Source organism: Microcaecilia unicolor, chromosome 6 (genome assembly GCF_901765095.1).
Source record: "Microcaecilia unicolor chromosome 6, aMicUni1.1, whole genome shotgun sequence".
Taxonomy (NCBI): Eukaryota; Metazoa; Chordata; class Amphibia; order Gymnophiona; family Siphonopidae; genus Microcaecilia; species Microcaecilia unicolor.
The window spans coordinates 103,681,204-103,699,999 of NC_044036.1; the positions used below are offsets into that span (position 1 = coordinate 103,681,204).

At 39.1% G+C, this 18,796-nt stretch overlaps 1 protein-coding gene across 3 annotated transcripts in view; it reads left to right on the forward strand.

Moving 5' to 3' along the window:
• The window catches only part of CAMSAP2 (calmodulin regulated spectrin associated protein family member 2), a 260,298-nt gene extending 254,283 nt beyond the window's left edge, over positions 1 to 6,015 (forward strand). For all 3 annotated transcript variants that reach the window (XM_030205237.1, XM_030205239.1, XM_030205238.1), the window contains exon 17: positions 86 to 6,015. In XM_030205237.1, the coding sequence (XP_030061097.1) occupies positions 86 to 391 (306 nt within the window). In that variant the 3' untranslated portion in view covers positions 392 to 6,015. The remainder of the gene's footprint in view (positions 1 to 85) is intronic.
• The last annotated feature ends 12,781 nt before the right edge of the window (positions 6,016 to 18,796 follow it).

Here is an 18,796-nt window from a genome sequence, read left to right on the forward strand (position 1 = left end):
GTGAAAGGGCCCCTTTAATAGTAAATGTAAAAGGTGCTTTGTAAAAAAAAATATCTGAGACATAATCCTTCCTTTTGCTTTTCAGGAAATGGAGAGCTGTAATGCCAATAACTTCCTCATCTTGTTCCGGGATTCTGGCTGTCAATTTAGATCTTTGTACACCTACTGCCCAGAAATGGAAGAGATCAACAAGCTAACAGGGATAGGTCCCAGATCCATCTCTCGCAAAATGATAGAGGGACTGTATAAGTACAACTCCGACAAGAAGCAGTTCAGTCACATCCCTGCTAAAACCATGTCTGCCAGTGTAGATGCCATTACCATCCATAGCCACTTGTGGCAGACCAAGAGACCAGTAACGCCCAAGAAAGCTTTGCCTGCCAAGGTGTAGTATATGGAAAGATGGCTGCTGTAGAAATGCTAGTGGTGAATTTGCACTTCGTCTTTAATGCCTAGAGCAAATAGACTTCTGGTTGCCAATGAGGATTTTATAACTTCAAATTGGACATGGAACCTCTGTTGTCAAGATTGCACAACTGGAATGTACACACAGTATTTAAGAGTGCTGAGGGGATGTCACTTAAAGGTCATGTCTAAGGAATCATGAAGATGTTTCAGTTTACATGTGGGGGATATTTATGTGCTGAAAATAAGGCATTTAGGCTGTATAGTTTGAGTGGATACACTAAAGCACTGACCGTTGTTCATCTGTAATGAGTGAAATGAGATTTCTGTTACTGTTTTTTTGTTTGTTTGGGGGTTTTTTTTTGCCTTACACGTATGTATGCATAGATACGACTCTTGAAATTTGGTGTATTTTTCTTTCCATCTGGCAACCTTTAGTCTTAATATTATTTTCAACACTATTGAACTTGTCGTAAACTTTAACATAAAGGCTACATGATTATTGTGGTCTTCAGCTAAGGTACCATGTACTTCTGGTGTTCTATTGAGGAGACTTGGTGATTTTGTTCTTGGCATTTCTAATCAGTGTATTTTAATTTCAGATGTAAATTGTGTTCCAAGATTTATCCCAAAAAGTATTGTGATTAAATGCCAAGTACCCTTACAAAACAAAAAAATGTATCTAACTGTAGGAAACTATTGTGAGCCGAGTTTCACAAAGAAAACTCTGACGCTAGGATATTTTAAATGGTATTAGAAATCATGAGAAGGCAGTCTAACTAAACATTTCATCTGGGATTCTTCCCAACTCAAAGATGCAAGTCTGCTAGCAGGACCTAGTCTTTTTAACTCTATTTTTTTGAATCATTTTATGACTAGTGAATTGACATTTTGCAAGGACTCCGGTCCCTTCTCCCCCAAACTCCAGCCAATATCAGTTTAAAGGAGTAGGGTGTCATCAATCATGTAAGCATACAACATTTGTAATGGGTTGTGAGCATTTATTTCCTAAGGGCTGTATTTTTATTTCTGAAATGCTAATTTCATGGAACATCACCATCACGGTTCTGACCAGATTTCAGTCCCTCATTTAAAAATCCATCTGGAGTAGTCATTGCCAACTTGAAACCTTCTCCCTGCACTCCATTTGCAGGCCCTTTGTGTTGCATACGAGAAGATTTGTTGAAAATAACCACATTCTCAGGAAAAGATTTGAATGGTTTGTGATCCTGTTGTGTTTCAGTGTTGTAACAGCTGTGTATGCATAAGAGAATATAGTATTGTATCATAACAGAAGTATGTAGTTAATTCACATGCTGAATAATGTATTGCATTGAAGTTGGGGACTAATAGAGGGCATTTCTTTCATCGAAATGCTTTGGAGGGGGAGTAAAACCTCATTATGCTGAAAAAAGAGAAAAAAATACTAAGGAATGAGACATATCTAGCCTGTTTGGGGTAGTCATTTTTTAAATTGTAATAAAGGCCCTGTGCAGGAATGCATTTGGATTGTTGATATCAACATTTTCACAGAAATGCTGTCAATATTTTATTGTAATTTATGTTCTTATATTTATGTATATTTGTTACAACTGTAAAAAAAAAAGAAACTTTAAAATACATGTACAAGATGTCTGTGGCTCAACACTATTTGTAGTTAGCTGATTCATAGTGTCTGCATGTGTCTGATCAGGAGGATGTATAGCTCTGATATTTCAAGTGCATACATACTGTGTTTATCTGTGTTTGTGTGTGTATATATATATATATATATATATATATATATATATATATATATATATAGTATACACACATACAAACGTGTACATAAATACATAAAAATGATCTTGAGGAATGTTTATATATTCTGCCTGTTAGATAATTCTTGCAACTGTCAAAATAAGACCAGAGTTGAGCTGGTGCAAGTGTTCAAAGAGTCCTGTCAGTTTTAGGCTGTGATTCTATGTGTTGTATAAAGAGAAGCAGCAGAGATTGTCATTGCCATCTAGTTCTTAAAATTTTATAGAAACAAAGATCAACAAGCAAGTTGTTGGGCGAGTTCCTTTTATTGGAATGATTTATTACGTTTGTGGTTAACTTTCCAGAGCAGAGTTCCCTTCATCAGGTTATTGTGTGAACGGAACACAGTTCTTGAAAGCCAGTCATAGATATTGAGTTAGTCCAATAAAAGGGCCTCACCTACAGCTTGTTCACTGAGTTGTATTTCTTGGGAGCCAAGTGGATCAACACAGAATCCACACAGTTTGATTCAAAATTGTATATAACATTGAAAGATGCAATCCATTTAATACAAGGAGACATTTTGTTTAATTTTGATATTATCCGTGACACTTTGTGCAACTCTGCAGAATGAGTCTACAAAAATGGCAACACGTAACCTACCTCTTTACACCATTGTGCATGTTTGTGATGTCTTATGGTTCCGGGAAAGGAATACTATCTGTACTGGTTCTGGAGAAAACTGAAGCTTTCAAAGGAATTACAAAATAAAAGGTGCATAAGCTTGCAAGCCTTCTCAGGCTCTTCCTTCAGCTGTGGCTGTAGAGCTGGAGAAGAAAATTGTATAACCCAAGGAGGAAATTGCATAAGGAACTGTAGAGTCAATTAGCAGATCCTTAGTCACTAGAGATGCTAAAGAGAACAGCTTTCTTCTCCAGCTCTATAGTTGCACCTGAAAAAAGGCTTGTGAGCTCTCAAAAGCTCCTGTATTAATGGCATTAATGCTGGTCCTTTAATAGGTGTCACAACCTACAGAAGACTTTGGTTAAAGAAAAGGAAAAAATGCAAGAATTGAAGGTGAAACTCTTCTGTCTTAGGAATGTATTAATGACATCACTGTGAAACGAAATGGCTCTTGACAGATGGAGCTGTATGGTACATTAAGGTATATTAAAATCTGGAAAGCGATTTTAGTTTGACTCTGTCCCTGTTGCCCTTCACCATGTACACAACTGTAGTCCAAGTTGAAGACCATTTTCCTTTTGCCATTAGCTTGAGAAAAATTTTAGACAGAGAAAATGGGTGTTGAAAATTAGGTTCAAAAATGAATGATGTAATCTAAACTGAATTACAGATTGGGCTAATATGTCATTTCCCAAAGCATATTCTCTACAAAGCTGAAATTGGCTTAATGGCCTGCGTGCAGTTGAACACGCTCATATACAGTGAAAGACATTCAAGTACATGACATCAATGGAGAAGTATATGGTGAATAGTTTTTTTTTTCCACTAAATACAACCAAATGTGTTCTGAAAGTCATATTTATCTAAAATATGACATTTGTAACAGTTCTGGAATGTCTAAAGGTAGAGTAAGAATCTTGCAGTTGAAAGTTCATTGCTGTCATTAAAAGATTTTGGCCTCATACAGGAAGAGCAAAATAATGCTTTTCCTTTTTTAATCTACTTTTCTAATTATGGTATGTCTTTGGGTAATGTTTAAAGAAAAAATAAAAATCAACAAAAAGAAGAGAGTTTTATGTAGCAGAAGGTGCTGGCAATAACCAGAACATCACACGGGTGCTTTCCTGACCGGCATTGTAGTGCTTTCTGAATAGCCAAACAATTTTCCAATATCCGGAGCAAATTTTCCAAGATTCAAATGCCTGAAACTGTTTGGATCCTTTAATTTTCTTCTTATTTTGGTTTAGCCTGCCTGTTTATGTTTGGCTGTTTCAGGCCAAGTTGAGCTCTTAAATTTGGGTTTAATAGGCACTGATATACAGTGTAGTGTCTGTTCGCCTCTCCACTTTGGAGTATTGCTTCTGTATTTTTTTTTTCAGATGCTGAGCTGTAAAATACTGTCAGATGGCAAATTTCATGGTACAGTGTAGTTTTTCATTTAAATAAATGCATGACACCAAAATGCAGTCCTCTTCCTCTCTTTCATATGTGAAATTGTTCTGAAATGAATAAATACTATGTATCCATAAGGATCATTATTTCCATACTTGTGATAGGAGTGAAGTAGAATAAAGGAATGCTGTTTTATGACTGGTTATCATGTTACCACATGACCATAGGTCTGCACTTGGAAACCAATAGGACTCTTTGTGGGAAGTTTGCTTGTTTTAGCATTCAGAGTTCACTGGTACTTCAGTATTAATGGCTGACAAGTCAGCCAGTTGGGACTTCGGAATTGTAAGTAGTGTTTCAGATTTTACTTTCTAACTGATAAAACACCATGGTGCAATTTTTAAAAAGAATTTATTGATCAACATTCGAAATACATCCTTTCTCCTAGTACTCTTTCAACCCTGTTGTTTTCCATGGATCCTTCATTCTGATTTTTTCTGAGCAGATGATGCATCACTACATAAATATGTATGTTTGATTCAACTGAAAAAGGGACCTGTACTGCAAAAACACCTAAATATCTGTTATAAATACCTAAGAATAGAAACCCTAATTCTGGCACACTGAGAGATTAATTCAGATGGCATTTTGATAAAGCAGAAGATAGAGAAAGGGGCCCTTTTTACAAAAATCATGTTAAGCGCTGTTGCATGCTTAAGGCACGAAAAAGGCTTATTGCAAAGCACAGTAATTTAAACTGTTTTGTGGTACTTTGCCTGTAAGCGCACACTAGTTGCACACTATTTTTTTAAACTATTTTTCCAGGGAAAGGGCATGTCATGGTTAGGGAATGGGTATGGAAGCATTATCCAGTTAGCATGTTCTAAATAGATTACACAGACTTAATGTGGGAGCACTTAGCACCTCCAATGTTAATATTTTTGCAGATCTTGCACACTAATGGAAAAATTAGCATGGATCTGCAAAAAGAAAAGCCCTATTTTGGGGCCATGTTAAAAATAAGCTTAGCGCACAGGAAAGTCCCGCATTAAAACATGGTAAGTCTATTTCTTAACACATTTTAGTAAAAAAGGTCCCAGAATTCCTAAATTTGATGTATTATCCATTGTTTACCTAAATCTATTTTGCAGTACATATGTGCTAGCAGATGTTTTGGTAGCAGAATCATACATGCATTTGTAATGCAAATTCAGAGTCTGGCTTTTAGCTTGGACTACGGATTATCAGTGGAGTCACAGGTGAAATAAGTATAGAAAACATTTGGTCTGGTTACTCCTAGTGAAGTAAGTTCATCCTTACCTTTGTCCAAATGGTTTTATAACAGTTGTGCTGTCAATTATGTCAACCCACCTGGACTACTGTAATATGGTTTATGCTGATCTTCCAAAAAAGGTTAAGAGATGATTCTAAATGTGGCAGAGTGCAACAGTCCAGGGGGTTGTGATAGACAATAGAAGATGGTAATGAGCAACCCCAATATTAATTTCACTATGGTGGCTTCCAGTTGCCTCAATAGAACTCCTTTCCTTACATTTTGTACCTGAGCAAATTCAAAATCTAAGTATTTTAAAGAAATGTTTACATGGTATGTACCCACAAAGATACTGTGATCCAGTCATATCATTTAACAATTCTTTCAGCTAGAATGGTAGGCCAAATGAAAACTAGGATGGAAGCTTTTACAGGAATGGCCCTTTTTTGTGACATTTATTGCAATCAATGATCAGGATACTGTGGTGCTCATTTTCAAGGCACATAGACTTACAAAGTTATGTAGAGGTGTATTTTCAATGCATTTAGATTTACAAAGTTACATAGAAACCTATGCAATTTTGTAAGTCTAAGTGCTTTGAAAATGAGCCTCATAATATGTCTAATTATTGCTTTAAAAACTACATAAATGACCATATACTATTTCTAAAGCTAATGATATATATTAGCCATGTATGAAGGGAATGCAAATTAGATTTGAGTGGGAAGAATTTTGGATTAATTTTACTTGAAGAAAATGTTTTTACCTGTTATGTGTATGTAATGCAATAGGGAAGAAGGGATCTTGTTGAAATTGTTCAGAATTTCCTGGTTCTTTCTGTGGTCATCAAAGAGGATCTGGATTCATGACTGTGATAATGAAAATGGGATTGGTGAATGAGATTATGTAAGGGGAATTAATAACTATACATATATGTATTTTTTTTTTATTTGTTATGAGCTGCTTTTGGCCTGTGCTAACAAGGGTAGGTTATAAATGTTGTATTAAATGTAATTAAACCAGCTAAACCTGCTCTCTTCCTGCCTACATTCAAAGGTTGTTAATTGAAGTTTAGCTCTTGTATTACACCTGTTATTTTAACCTATGGAATTTTCAAACCACAGGTCAATAGCAGCCTTCTGCTAGTGCTATGAGAGCAGTATTTACATCCCGGTTTTATGTGCATGGGTACCCATCCCCAAAACATTGCTAGTACTGAATGAACATTTCACAATACAGTGTTCTATGTACTACAGTACACTGTGGTAAACAGATGTTCCCAGTTGCAGAACTAATTGAACTGCTACTAATTTCTGCATTGATGAATGCAAGAATTTTGGGAAGCTTAATATTCCCAAATAGCTTTTAGGCTCCTACTCATGGCAAGATCTATATGTTCTCAATTATTAAGCCAGGACTTAATTTCAATGTAAACCATAAATGCCTTACTTAGCTCTTTTGTATTTTAATATGATTTTTCACCTTTTGCTTTGTCAGTCTTTAAATCTAGAGGAGGAAAAGACTTCAGATGCTTTTAACTTCCACCCTTATATGTCCGGTGTGGCAAATAACATCAGTTACCAGGTGTTTAATGCGACATAATTAGGCTGGAAAAGGGAGGACAGCATAAATTGTTTGAATAACCTGCCCAAAATAAAATTTGTCAAAAGACAACAAAGTAGTTTGATAGAGATGGGTACATTAGATCATCAGGCGCTTTATGATATACATATTTAGGGTGACCAAGGTGCTGAGCCTATGCTAACATTTTGAAATCATGTGTCCCATGCTCTTTTCTACCTTTAGCAGCAAACCTAGAAGCCTCTTGTAGAAGTGTGGGGCTTAACGGCAAAGGACCAGGTCAGTAACATCCATAATTTCTTGTTCCTAGTGACTGCAGGCACAGTCTCCAAAATGTTGATTTTTAATGGACCTTCAAACTAGTCATGCCTAACCTTTTAGATTGTGAGCCCATTTTTTACAGGAAAGTACCTGCAAAAAAATGGTATATGTCAACCGCTTTGACCGTGTCTGCTGAAAGACAGTATATCAAGTGTGGAATAAACTAAACTAACCGTTTGCAAAATCTTTCTATTTGATAAGTCAATGTGGCACAATAAAGGTAAAAGGACAGTCACCTAGAAAGAAGAATAATGTTCTGTTACAAAATGAACTGTTAATAAACATTGAAAAGTATGTAACTTCATCTGTTGTCGAAGATCTTCCTGAGATCCAGAGCTGCAATTCACATAAATTATGAACATCCACTTATCACCAAAATCAGGTTGTTCCAATAGCTTACTAGCCATCATCAAGAACCAATGGAGACTGTAAATGTGCTGCAATACACCAGTCTTTCTCTTCCATACCAGCCTGTTATATTTGAAATAAGTCTGACTTTTGAGATGCTGCATCTAATGTTGTTAAAGATGTTTGAATTCCATTTTGTAGATACACATAGAAAAATACTTAGTACATGTAGCGAGAAGCCTTTACCGCTGGACATAATGAGCCCTGAGAACAAAAACAGGCAAAGTCTACTTTGTTGCAATGGGAGATATTGGCCATCAAAGTTACGAGGTATACATTTCAGTAAGTATAAAATCCTGAATCAGCTTTCATCTGTAAGTAGTTTATTCCACACTAGATATACTGCCTTTCTGTAGATACAGTCAAAGCTGTTTACATATACTATTTTTACAGGTACTTACTGTATGTAGGTATGACACTTTAACAGCTGAGCGGACAGAACAAATCAAGTGAAAAATTGGAGGAAAAACCTCAGATATCTCTTAGACCTTATACAAAACCCAAAATAAAATCGAGCAGAGGTGGATTCATCATTTAAAATCATTGGAACCACAGAGGCTTAATGTGGATTGGAGTAGCTTCCTTTAATCAGCAATGGTATATGTTTTAGCCATTGCCTCAACGTGGCTTGTGATTGGCTGAGTTGAGTCAGTGTTTGCTTTTAACGCCATTGCCATCTTAGTTTCAATTTTACACAGGAGCAAAGCATGTCTGAACCTGATACAGGTAACAACACAGTGCGTCTAGAATAAATTTCTGCAATAGTTTGTAGGTGACGAAGTAGAGGGATCCTCTAATGAAGTAACAATGTGAAACGGGTGCCTGTCTGGATCCTGTACGAGACATGTCACTCTATTTTGCCAAATGCTCTTGCGCAGTCGAATTTGAGGACTGATTGAAGTATCAAGTTATGTGTATTAATAAATACACAGATAATTAATGAGCACAAGGAAAAATGAATGCATATGGAGGTTTTTGACCAGTTATTGAATTGTTGCAATAAGACTGACCTCTGGCCCAATATATTTTGGATTTTGCATAAGCTCTGAGTGATATCTGAGGTCTTTTCCTCCAATTTTTCACTTGAATTGTTGTCTCTGTTCTGCCCACTCAGCTGTTAAGTGTCAACTTTTTATTGATTGTGGATGGTTATTGCCATTTTTCTTGAATATTAACTGTATGCAAGTACAGACATGGCCTAATTCTTTTCTTCTAAGTCTTTTTTTTTAGGCCATAAAGACTGACTCACTACTGAAACAATGCAGAAAGTGGACATGGCTTGCTTTGCTCTGAAGGGCTCATAGGATGGAGCAAATGCTGTGTTTGTTTTAACTTTATATGACCCATGGCACATCTGCCACCTTAAGGCAGAATTTTGACAAGGAGAGGCAGGGCAACACATTTTCTCTCCATAGAGATGCCAAAATTGTACACAGAATAGCTTCAAGTTGGCACTAACTCCAAAATCTATAACTAGTCTACAGAGGTGATGATTCCTTGTTAGTTTTCTTCTTTACCTGTTCTGTGTATTGATGTGGGAGTGTGTGTATATGTTACTCAATGGCAAGGTAAGCAAACACTCCTTCCTTCAAATAAATTGTGTGCACTGCTTTAGATTTTCAATAAAATAGCCTACATGATTTATACCATCTCAATACAGGTAGAACTTCCAAGGGGGGGGGGGGTAAGATTCCCTGGGCCCGACCTCCATGGGGGGGGGGGGCCTCGTGTCGGCAAGGTTTCGCAGGAGAAGCAGAGGTTTCTGTCTGCTTCCAGGCCTGTATCTCCAGGACCTGGATGACTGCGTTAACTCAATAACCTGGGTCCCGGCACACAGAAGCAGGAGATGACAGACCAACGGAGGAGCTCTGGAACAGACAGGAAGGTAAGGTGGGTGAGGGGTCCGGTCCAATCTGGCTGTGTCTATCAGCGGCCCTCTATAAAGGAACACTGTTAGCCCACCTTTCAACCAGATTCACAGATTAGAAAAGATTGTATAAATGTAACACGTGGGGTCATTTTCAAAAGAGAAAAAATACATTTTAAAAAGTGGCACAAAGCAGCATTTGGATGTTGCCAACAATGTTCAAGTCACTAATTTCAAAACATTTTCTATGCTATTCATCTGCAGTGTGTTCAAAGCACAAGGGGGCATGTTACGGGTGGGATTTGGGTGTTCCTAACAGCAGGAATAAACACATTTTGAGCTACACCTGTTTTTAATAATGACTAAACCATTTTTTAAAATGCCCTAGGTGACCATCAGGCTCATTTTCAAAAGGGAAGGATGTCCATCTTTTGACATAAAACGGAAGATGGATGTCCTTCTCCTAGAGACATCCAAATCGGTATAAAAACCCGATTTTGGACGTCTCCAACTGCAGTCCATCGCAAGGTCGTCCAAATTTCAAGGGGCTGTGTCAGAGGCATAGTGAAGGCAGGATTTGGGTGTGCCAAACACTTGGATGTCTTTGACTCATAATTGAAAAAAGCAAGGACGTCCCTGACGAACACTTGGACGTTTTCACCCGGACGTGTTTTTTTTAATAAGGCACAAAAAGGTGCCCAAAATGACCAGATGACCACCAGAGGGAATCAGGGATGACCTCCCATTACTTCCCCACTGGTCACTAACCCCCTCCCACCCTCAAAAAACATCTTTAAAAATATTTCATGCCAGCCTCAGATGTCATACTCAGGTCCATGACAGCGCATGCAGGTCCCTGGAGCAGTTTTAGTGGTTACTGCAGTGCACTTCAGACAGGCAAACCCAGGTCCATATCCACCCTACCCACTACATTTGTGGAGGAAACAGCGAGCTCTCCAAAACCCACCACAAACCCACTGTACCCACATATAGGTGCCCCCGTTCACCTGTAAGGGCTATGGTAGTGTGGTGTACAGTTGTGGGTAGTGGGTTTATGGGGGCTCAGCACACAAGGGAAGGGAGCTATGTTCCTGGGAGCAATTTATGAATGTCACTTCACTGCCCGGTTGGTGTCCTGGCATGTCAGGGGGACCAGTGCACTACAAATGCTGGCTCCTCCTACATCCAAATGGTTTGTATTTGGACGTTTTTGACATGGATGTCTTTGGTTTCGAAAATCGCCGAAAGTCAGAAATGTCCAGATCCAAGGACGTCCAAATTTAAGGATTTGGAAGTCTCTGATGGTATTTTCAAAACGAAAGATGTACGTCCATCGTTTTTTGAAAATACAGGTTTCCCCAGCCCTGTATTTCGACGTTTTGCAAAGACGTCCACATCGCAACTTGGACATTTCTTTTGAAAATGCCTCTCCTTATGACCTCTGGAGGAACAAGGTACTGACCCCCTTTACTCCCCCAGTGGTCACTTACCACCTCTTCCCCTTCCCCAAAGAAGCAGTACATACCAGCCTCTATGGCAACTTCAGATGTTATGTCCAGTCCTATTAGAGCAGTAAGCAGGTCCCCAGAATAGCCTAGTGGTCAGTGCAGTGCACTGTAGAGAAGGTGATCCAAACCCATAATTCACTCTGTTACACCTGTGGTGGAAAGTGTCAGCCCTCCTGAACCCACCAAACACGTACCCACATATAGGTGACGCCTGCAGCCATAAGGGCTATTGTATTGGTGTACAGTCGGTTTGTGGTGGGTTTTGGCGGGATCACCATACAATATAAGGGAGTAAGGGTGATATGTGGACCTGGGACATTTTATGTGAAGTCCACTGCAGTGTCCTCTAGGGTGTCCCACTGCTTTGCTGGAATGTCTGTGTGACCAGTCTACTAAGAATGCTGCCCACCCCCCATACATTCCAATGGCTTGTTTTTGGACCTTTTTTTAAATGGTCCAAAAAGATAAATGCACTGAGTACAGCATCGTCTACTAAATGGCCATCTTTGAAACAAAAAGATAAATGTTTTGCTGTTTTGAAAATCACTATAATCACCACTTGAGCAAACGTCCAAAGTCGGATTTAAACGTTGTATCAAAAGTGCTCCTCATGGTTTGAATGCAAAGGTGTAATTTCCAGTGTAAGTATATACTTGCATCTCCAGAATGCTCATTGCAATTTTCTCCTAATCCTCCTTTTTGCATCTTAGAGTAGAAATATAATGAATCTTAGATGCTCAGTGCTTTGTCAGATCACGCTTCGCCTTTTAACCTTCCCCTATTTAAGACTCTTTACCACTTCACTTTTTGAAAAACAGACTCTGCTGAATGTTTTATAAGATTATGAAGAGATTTATTTAGTCTATACATAATATTTTTCACCACCTACTCCATGGTCATAAAATCTTCACTATTAACACTGCCACTGTGTTTTCTGCTTTCCATTTAGCCTCTACCTTGCCAAATGTACAGTCATATTGTAGTTTTTATTTTGTATTTTTGCAACATTGCATGTGTCCCTTCCCCTGTTTGAGGTGGAAGACTTACAGGACACATTAAGGTGGTATTTTTTTAATGGCAATGTTTGATTATTGTAGGGTTCATTTTTAAAAGAGAAAAACACCCAAAAAGTGTCATAGTAACATAGTAAATGACGGCAGATAAAGACCTGTATGGTCCATCCAATCTGCCCATCAAGCTAAACTCATTTTACATGGTATGTGATACTTTATATGCATACCCGAGTTTGATTTGTCCTTGCCATTCTCAGGGCACAGACTGTAGAAGTCTGCCCAGCACTCTTCTTGTACTAAAAGTTCTGAAACTAATGTCAAAGCCTCTTAAAATTTACACTCAAGCTCATCTGTATCTGTTCAGTCACGATCAGGGCGTAGACCATAGAAATATGGCCAGCACTGGTTTTGCTTCCCAATTATCAGTGTCACCAACCAATCTCTGCTAAGATTCCATGGATACATTCCTTCTAAATGGTATTCCTTTGTGTTTGAATTCCATTACTTTTTTTCATCTTCACCACCTCCCAAGGGAGGGCATTTTTGGATGGATTTCTTCTCAAAATGTCCAAATTGGTATTTTCGAAACCTGTTTTGCAGACATCTATCTATACATTTCATCTGCAGTACACCTAAATCACAAGGGGGCATGTTGACATTTCAAAGGCTTGATTAGGGTGTGCCTAACAGTTGTACGCTTTACAGCCATAATGGAACAAAACCAAAACGTCTAGGGTGAAGACTTCAGAGTTTTGTTCTAGACCTGTTTTTCTAATCAATGAGACATGAAAAGGTGCCCTAAATGACAAGGTGACCACTGGAGGGATTCAGGGGTGAACCCCCCCCCCCCCCCATTATTCCCCCAGTGGTCACTGACCCCTCCCACCACCAAAAAATGTGAATAAAAATAATACCAACATCTACGACAGCCTCAGATGTTCTATAGCCAGGTCCATTAGAGCAGCATGCAGGTCCCTGGTCTAGTCTAGTGATGGGTGCAGTATGCACTGTAGACAGGTGGACCCAGGCCCGTACCTCCCCCTATGGGTTACACTTGTGGTGGAAACTATGAGACCTCTAAAACTCACCAGAAACCCACTGTACCCACATATAGGTTTCCCCTTCACCCATAAGGGCTATTGTAGTGGTGTACAGTTGGGGGTAGTGGGTTTTGAAGAACTCAGCAGGCAAGATAAGGGAGCAATGGAGAGATGTGTACCTAGGATTATTGATATGAAGTTCACAGCAGTGGCCCCTAGGGTGGCCCATTGCTCTCCTGGGATGTCTGGGGGACTAGTCTACTAAAACTGCTTGCCACTCCTACATCCCAATGGCTTGATTTTGTGTGTTTTAACTTGTACATTTTTTTGAGATGGCATAAAAAGATAAATGCACAAAGCACAAAACCTTGTATTCGGATTTGATAAGTTTAGTGCAAAACATCCAAAGTCTGACCTAGACACACTATCGAAAATGCACCTCTATGTGTAATATGGTGTGTTGTATTTTGTATATATGTCTGTCTTGCTTTTAGTGTACTGTTTATACCAGTTGTAAGCTACTTTGAGCTCTTTTGAAAGAGAGTGGGGTATTAAAAATATAAAAAGAAAAAAAAAACACTTATCTGGACATAAAATGAAAGAAACTCCATAGCCGAGTTGTCTCCAAGTTGACACCCAGTGACCAATCATTTTTGGTAAAGAACATAGTACACCTATTTTATAGCTGCTCCCATACTATTTTACAGGCTTTTAGCTTTTTCTTTTAACATAACATTGTAAAAGGTATTAGCTAAAAGGATATACTGTGACATCCATATTCACTGTGGATATACTGAAAACTGACTGTCCCAAGCATATGTTGAGAACACCTGTTTCACAGTATTCCTGTGCCTCATAGACCTGTTTTTATCAAGACTATACATAACTTAAATCTCTCATCCCATTATATTCATAGCAATTTTGTTCTGTCCTTTAGTGGTACCCTACATCTGATAAGAGGCTGGAGCTGAGTTGTATATTTCAAATGCAACTTCCTTTCTTACAGAGAACTAGAACACAATGTGTTTATACAATGTTCTTTTCCTCCCCTCCATATTTAGTTGTGTTCTCTATGAATCAAGGAACATTGCTAGTAAAGAAAATAACCTGGTAACAAAGTAGAGGATAGTAAAGACCAGCTGTCCCATTGAGGCCTTTCAGTTATCTTCTCTTACTCACTGTAGCTCTTAAGGAAATAAGCTTATAAATTCCTATACTTAAACCAGCACCAACCGCCCCCGTGTCTTTCACCCGTACCCCAAGCATGTTTCTAGTGCCCACTGCTTTTTGTATATATGTACACAAAAGGAAAAGGAATGAATGTTTTCTTTATTTCTGGTTCTGTTATCAATTGGCATAATACTGCTTATTGCATTTTACTCAGAAGAAAATGGGGTAATTTCTAAGGATACTAAAACCAATCTTTAAAGAAGTGCTTAAACACAGATGACTCTCACGTAGCTTTGTAAGTCTAAGTGCTTTGAAACTAGGCCTCCATGTAACTTTGTAAATATAAGTGCTTTGAAAATACACCTCAATCAGTCAACTTATGTACCTCATCTTGGACAAGCAATGTAAAAGTGAACAATAAATAAAATGTATGTTTAAATGTGTTGAATGGCAGTTATTTTATAGCACTGTGGATCCATCTTGAAGAACAAGTAGCTTGTTACTGGAATATTATTTTGCAAGTTATTTGGTTTCAGTTTCAGATACCAACGTTTCAACTGCTCTGGTGTTCACCAGCTGAGTCTCAATAGGAGGCTGCTTTGAGTAAAAGTCTCTTCCAGTAAGCATTTGGGGTGGGATATTTTATGGTTCCCATCAGAGATTGTGGTTAGAATACTGGGGCCTCCTAAAACTTGATCCCAGATCCCCTCCACCTCATGATCCGGGGCATAGAAGCCAACTTTTCTAAAATATTGGGGGTACTGAACCCAACAGAAATTACTTCTCCCTGGACATAGTCAAGTTTGTTCAATATTGGGGGTGCTCAAGTATCTACAGAGCCAGCTCCTATGATCCTGGATCCTCTTCTCATCCAGATGATCCTGGGTCCTCACTCTCTTCCATCTACTTTCTCTATGCATCCCACTATCTCAGATCCTCACCAGGCGTGGCATTAGTAGGGAGCAAGCAGGGTAATTGGTGCTCCAGTATCTCAGAGGCCCTGCAGTGAAAATGATTGACATCAATAAGCTAAAGTTTCAAAGCACCTGCCACTGCTTGGACCCATTCATTAGTTTCTGCATTGGGTCATAGTCAAATAGTAAAAGATAATAGATAAAGTCTGAAATGGCCCTTCCAGTCTGCATAGCAAGCTGTTTAGGGTTTTAACTGCTGCTCCATGCAGATTCCCACCCCCCAACCTCCTTAGTTTGTTTAATGCTTGTCTCTGTCCTCACTGCCCTTCTATTCTTACCTAACCCCAACCCCAGGTTGGTATGGCTGGTGGTGGTGGTGGGGAATATGATGAGATACATAGCCCAAAACCCAGATACACATTTTGTGCCCTGGACTATACCAGAATGCTGTCTCCCCACTTGCTACCACTCCCCATGATACTTGATTTTTATTGGGGGGGGGGGGGGGGGTTCTCTGCCCTTCATCCACCCTCCAATTTTAACTCCACCTCCCTTGGCTGATCCAGGCCCTAGGTTTTTTCAAGGGAAGGTGAAATAGTGAGCAATCAGATAGAGACCTCCATGTTGGTGTGCACTCACAGCACCACCCCCTCCTCCTATGCAGGGTTTCTGTTATAGAAAGTTGGGATACTATTTCTATAACTGACTACTGTCCATGCCTTAATGCAGCCTTGGAAAGGGCTATGCCTCCATCATCTTATTTTATTAATTTTTTGTGACTTATGTTTCCCAGAGTGCAACCATTGAACTGGATGAATACGTTATTGCAGTTGCCTGCTTCGAGGGACTACTGATTGGTTTAAACACGTCATAAGTCCTTTCTATTGTGGTCCCTTTTGAGTGGCAATAGCTTACTAGTGCTGTATCAACACAGGTGAACTATTTGTACTTTTCACAAGCAGGTAAAGAAATTGCTATTTCAGAAAGCATTTTTTATTTTGTTGTTATTTGTACATATATTTTTGATTACCTGTAACTTGCTGAAAATGGGTCATAAGTATTTTAAATAAATAACATAAATAAATATCCTGTCCAGTGGCAGTGGAAGACAGTCCAACTATGCAAAGATAACTTCAGGGAGATGGAGACGGTGGATTCTGCAAAATCCCTACCTTTTATCATCTGAGTATCTGTCTGCTTCCTTCTTATCTATTTTCTAACCTTTTCCAAACTCTCCTTTCCATTTGTTCTTTCCGTTGCAAGTACTTTCCCTCTCTTCTCTCCATATCTCACACATCCTTCTTCATTTCACCATCATTCTTGCCCTCAAGCTTTCCATGTCCCAGCCTTTTCGTCACCATCTCATCCCTCTATCTCACCCTCAGTGGGTTATGCCACTCACTGCCCCTCTACTCTCCAGTTCTTTGGCTCCCTTCACACCAACAGCTCCTCTGGTTTTCTCTCACCTGAATCTCTCCATCACACCTCTGTTACCATCAGCTCTGCCCCTTTATCCCCATCCCATCATAACCGTGTTTCTATATCCCCATTTCACCTTCCACACACATTCTTTTTTTCATCTAGTCTTACTTTCTGTACCCCCTCAATTCCCCTACCCTCTCCTCCATTCCCACCTCTATCTTGACCCTGTCTGATGCTCTTTCCTCCATCTCCACAACTCAGTTCCCCTAAATCATCTTCCACCTAGGGGATTGATCTTCCCTGCCATTATGCCTGTAGCTCCAGGCCTCATAGGTCTGCTGGGACCCTAACTGAGGCTGAAGAGATCTTGCTGTGGTAAGATCAGAGCAGTTTTATTTTTTATTATTGCTATGTGCAGCTACTTTCTCTGTTCTTAATGGGTTCACAATCAAATTGTTTTGTACCTGGGGCCACAGAGGGAGATTTGATGTGGTTTGCTTTAACTGTTTTTCAATGATTATTGATGTAATCTGTTTTTGTTAGAACATCTCTGTTCCACTTACAGGTTATTGCCTAGCTGTGCATCATGAAGTTTGTGACCTGTAGTGGTATGTAATTGATTTTGTGCCATGAGATTGGTGTGGAAGAGTAGCTTAATGGTTAGTGCAGCGGGCTTTAATTCTGGTGACCTGGGTTCAATTCCCACTGTAGCTTCTTGTGACCTTGTGTAAGTCACTTAACCCTCTGTTACCCCACATACAGAAACTTAGATCATAAGCCCTCCAGGAACAGAGAAAGTACCTGCATATAATGTGTACAGCACTACATACATCTAGTAGCAGTATAGAAATGATTAGTAATAGTAGTGCTGTGAAGGTGATTAGGACCAACAACTTTACAGAGAACAGTTTTGGCTGCTTTTTTCCCCCCTTTTTATTCCATAGTATCAGATCTAAATGTGCATGGAGTGGATAACACAATTTCATGAGTTCCCTGATGTAGAATGCAAAATATGGTATCATGTTAGATACCTCATGACACTGAGGAGAATATGAATGGGTTTTTTTTGGATGAAGATAAGTAAATTATTTTGTTGTTTTATGTTATTTTTGGTGTGCACTGAAGAAAATTTTGTTTACTATTTTCACTATTGGACTGATAATATAAGTGTGGTGAAACCTTCACTTTTGATGGTCCATCACATATTTAGAAGTAGTGTTTTTATATACACAGGAACACTTATATGAAAGTTGATGCAGAAACTATTTAATTACACACCTCATAAATTTGTTCCAGGAAGGTAAGTTATTATACTTCAGCCTAGAAAGGAATTTATAAAGTTTGAAAGTGAGGATGTAATTTTTTTTCTTGGAAACATCTAGTTCAGTGATCTTCAGTTTGACTAGAGGAGGCCATATTGGCAAAAAAAAAAAAAAAAAAAACTCCCAAACAAACAAACTTCAATGTGAGAGTCATTATCACTGCTAGACAAAGTAGACAGTATGCTGGGCAGAGGAGGGGGTGGAGGGAAGATTCTCCTCAACTGCCCTGAGGAGTTCCCTCTCTGATACAGATGGCCTGGTTGCTCTAGTGTCTTTGGATTAAATTGTGTAACTTAAGTTTACCCACCATGTACTTTGTCTTAGCCTAAGCTCCTCTCCCCAACACAGTGTCCTCCGACTCCTTCCCAGCTGGTCCCACTTCCCATCACCCCCAGTCAGCCTTCACCATCCTATCTCCCAATCCCTTCAAACTAATCCCCCCCCAAATTTTTTTAATCCTTTTATATTTTCTTCATAGATTTGTTGCCAGTGCCACATCTGGAACAGCTGATCTCCCATCATCTTGACTAACCCTGCCACATGGCCTCGAAACTGTCAGTGAATTTCTGTGTTGTGTTTGTTTTAAATCATGTTTTCTTCAGTGCATTATGGTGGAACATCTAATGGCCTCGTTACCATTCTTTTTAATATAGGGTGCCCCCATGTGTATAATAAAAGTTCAGCTTTTGTGTTCAGCCCCTTGGGGTGTGTGCCCAGTACAGTATCTGTAAGCCTT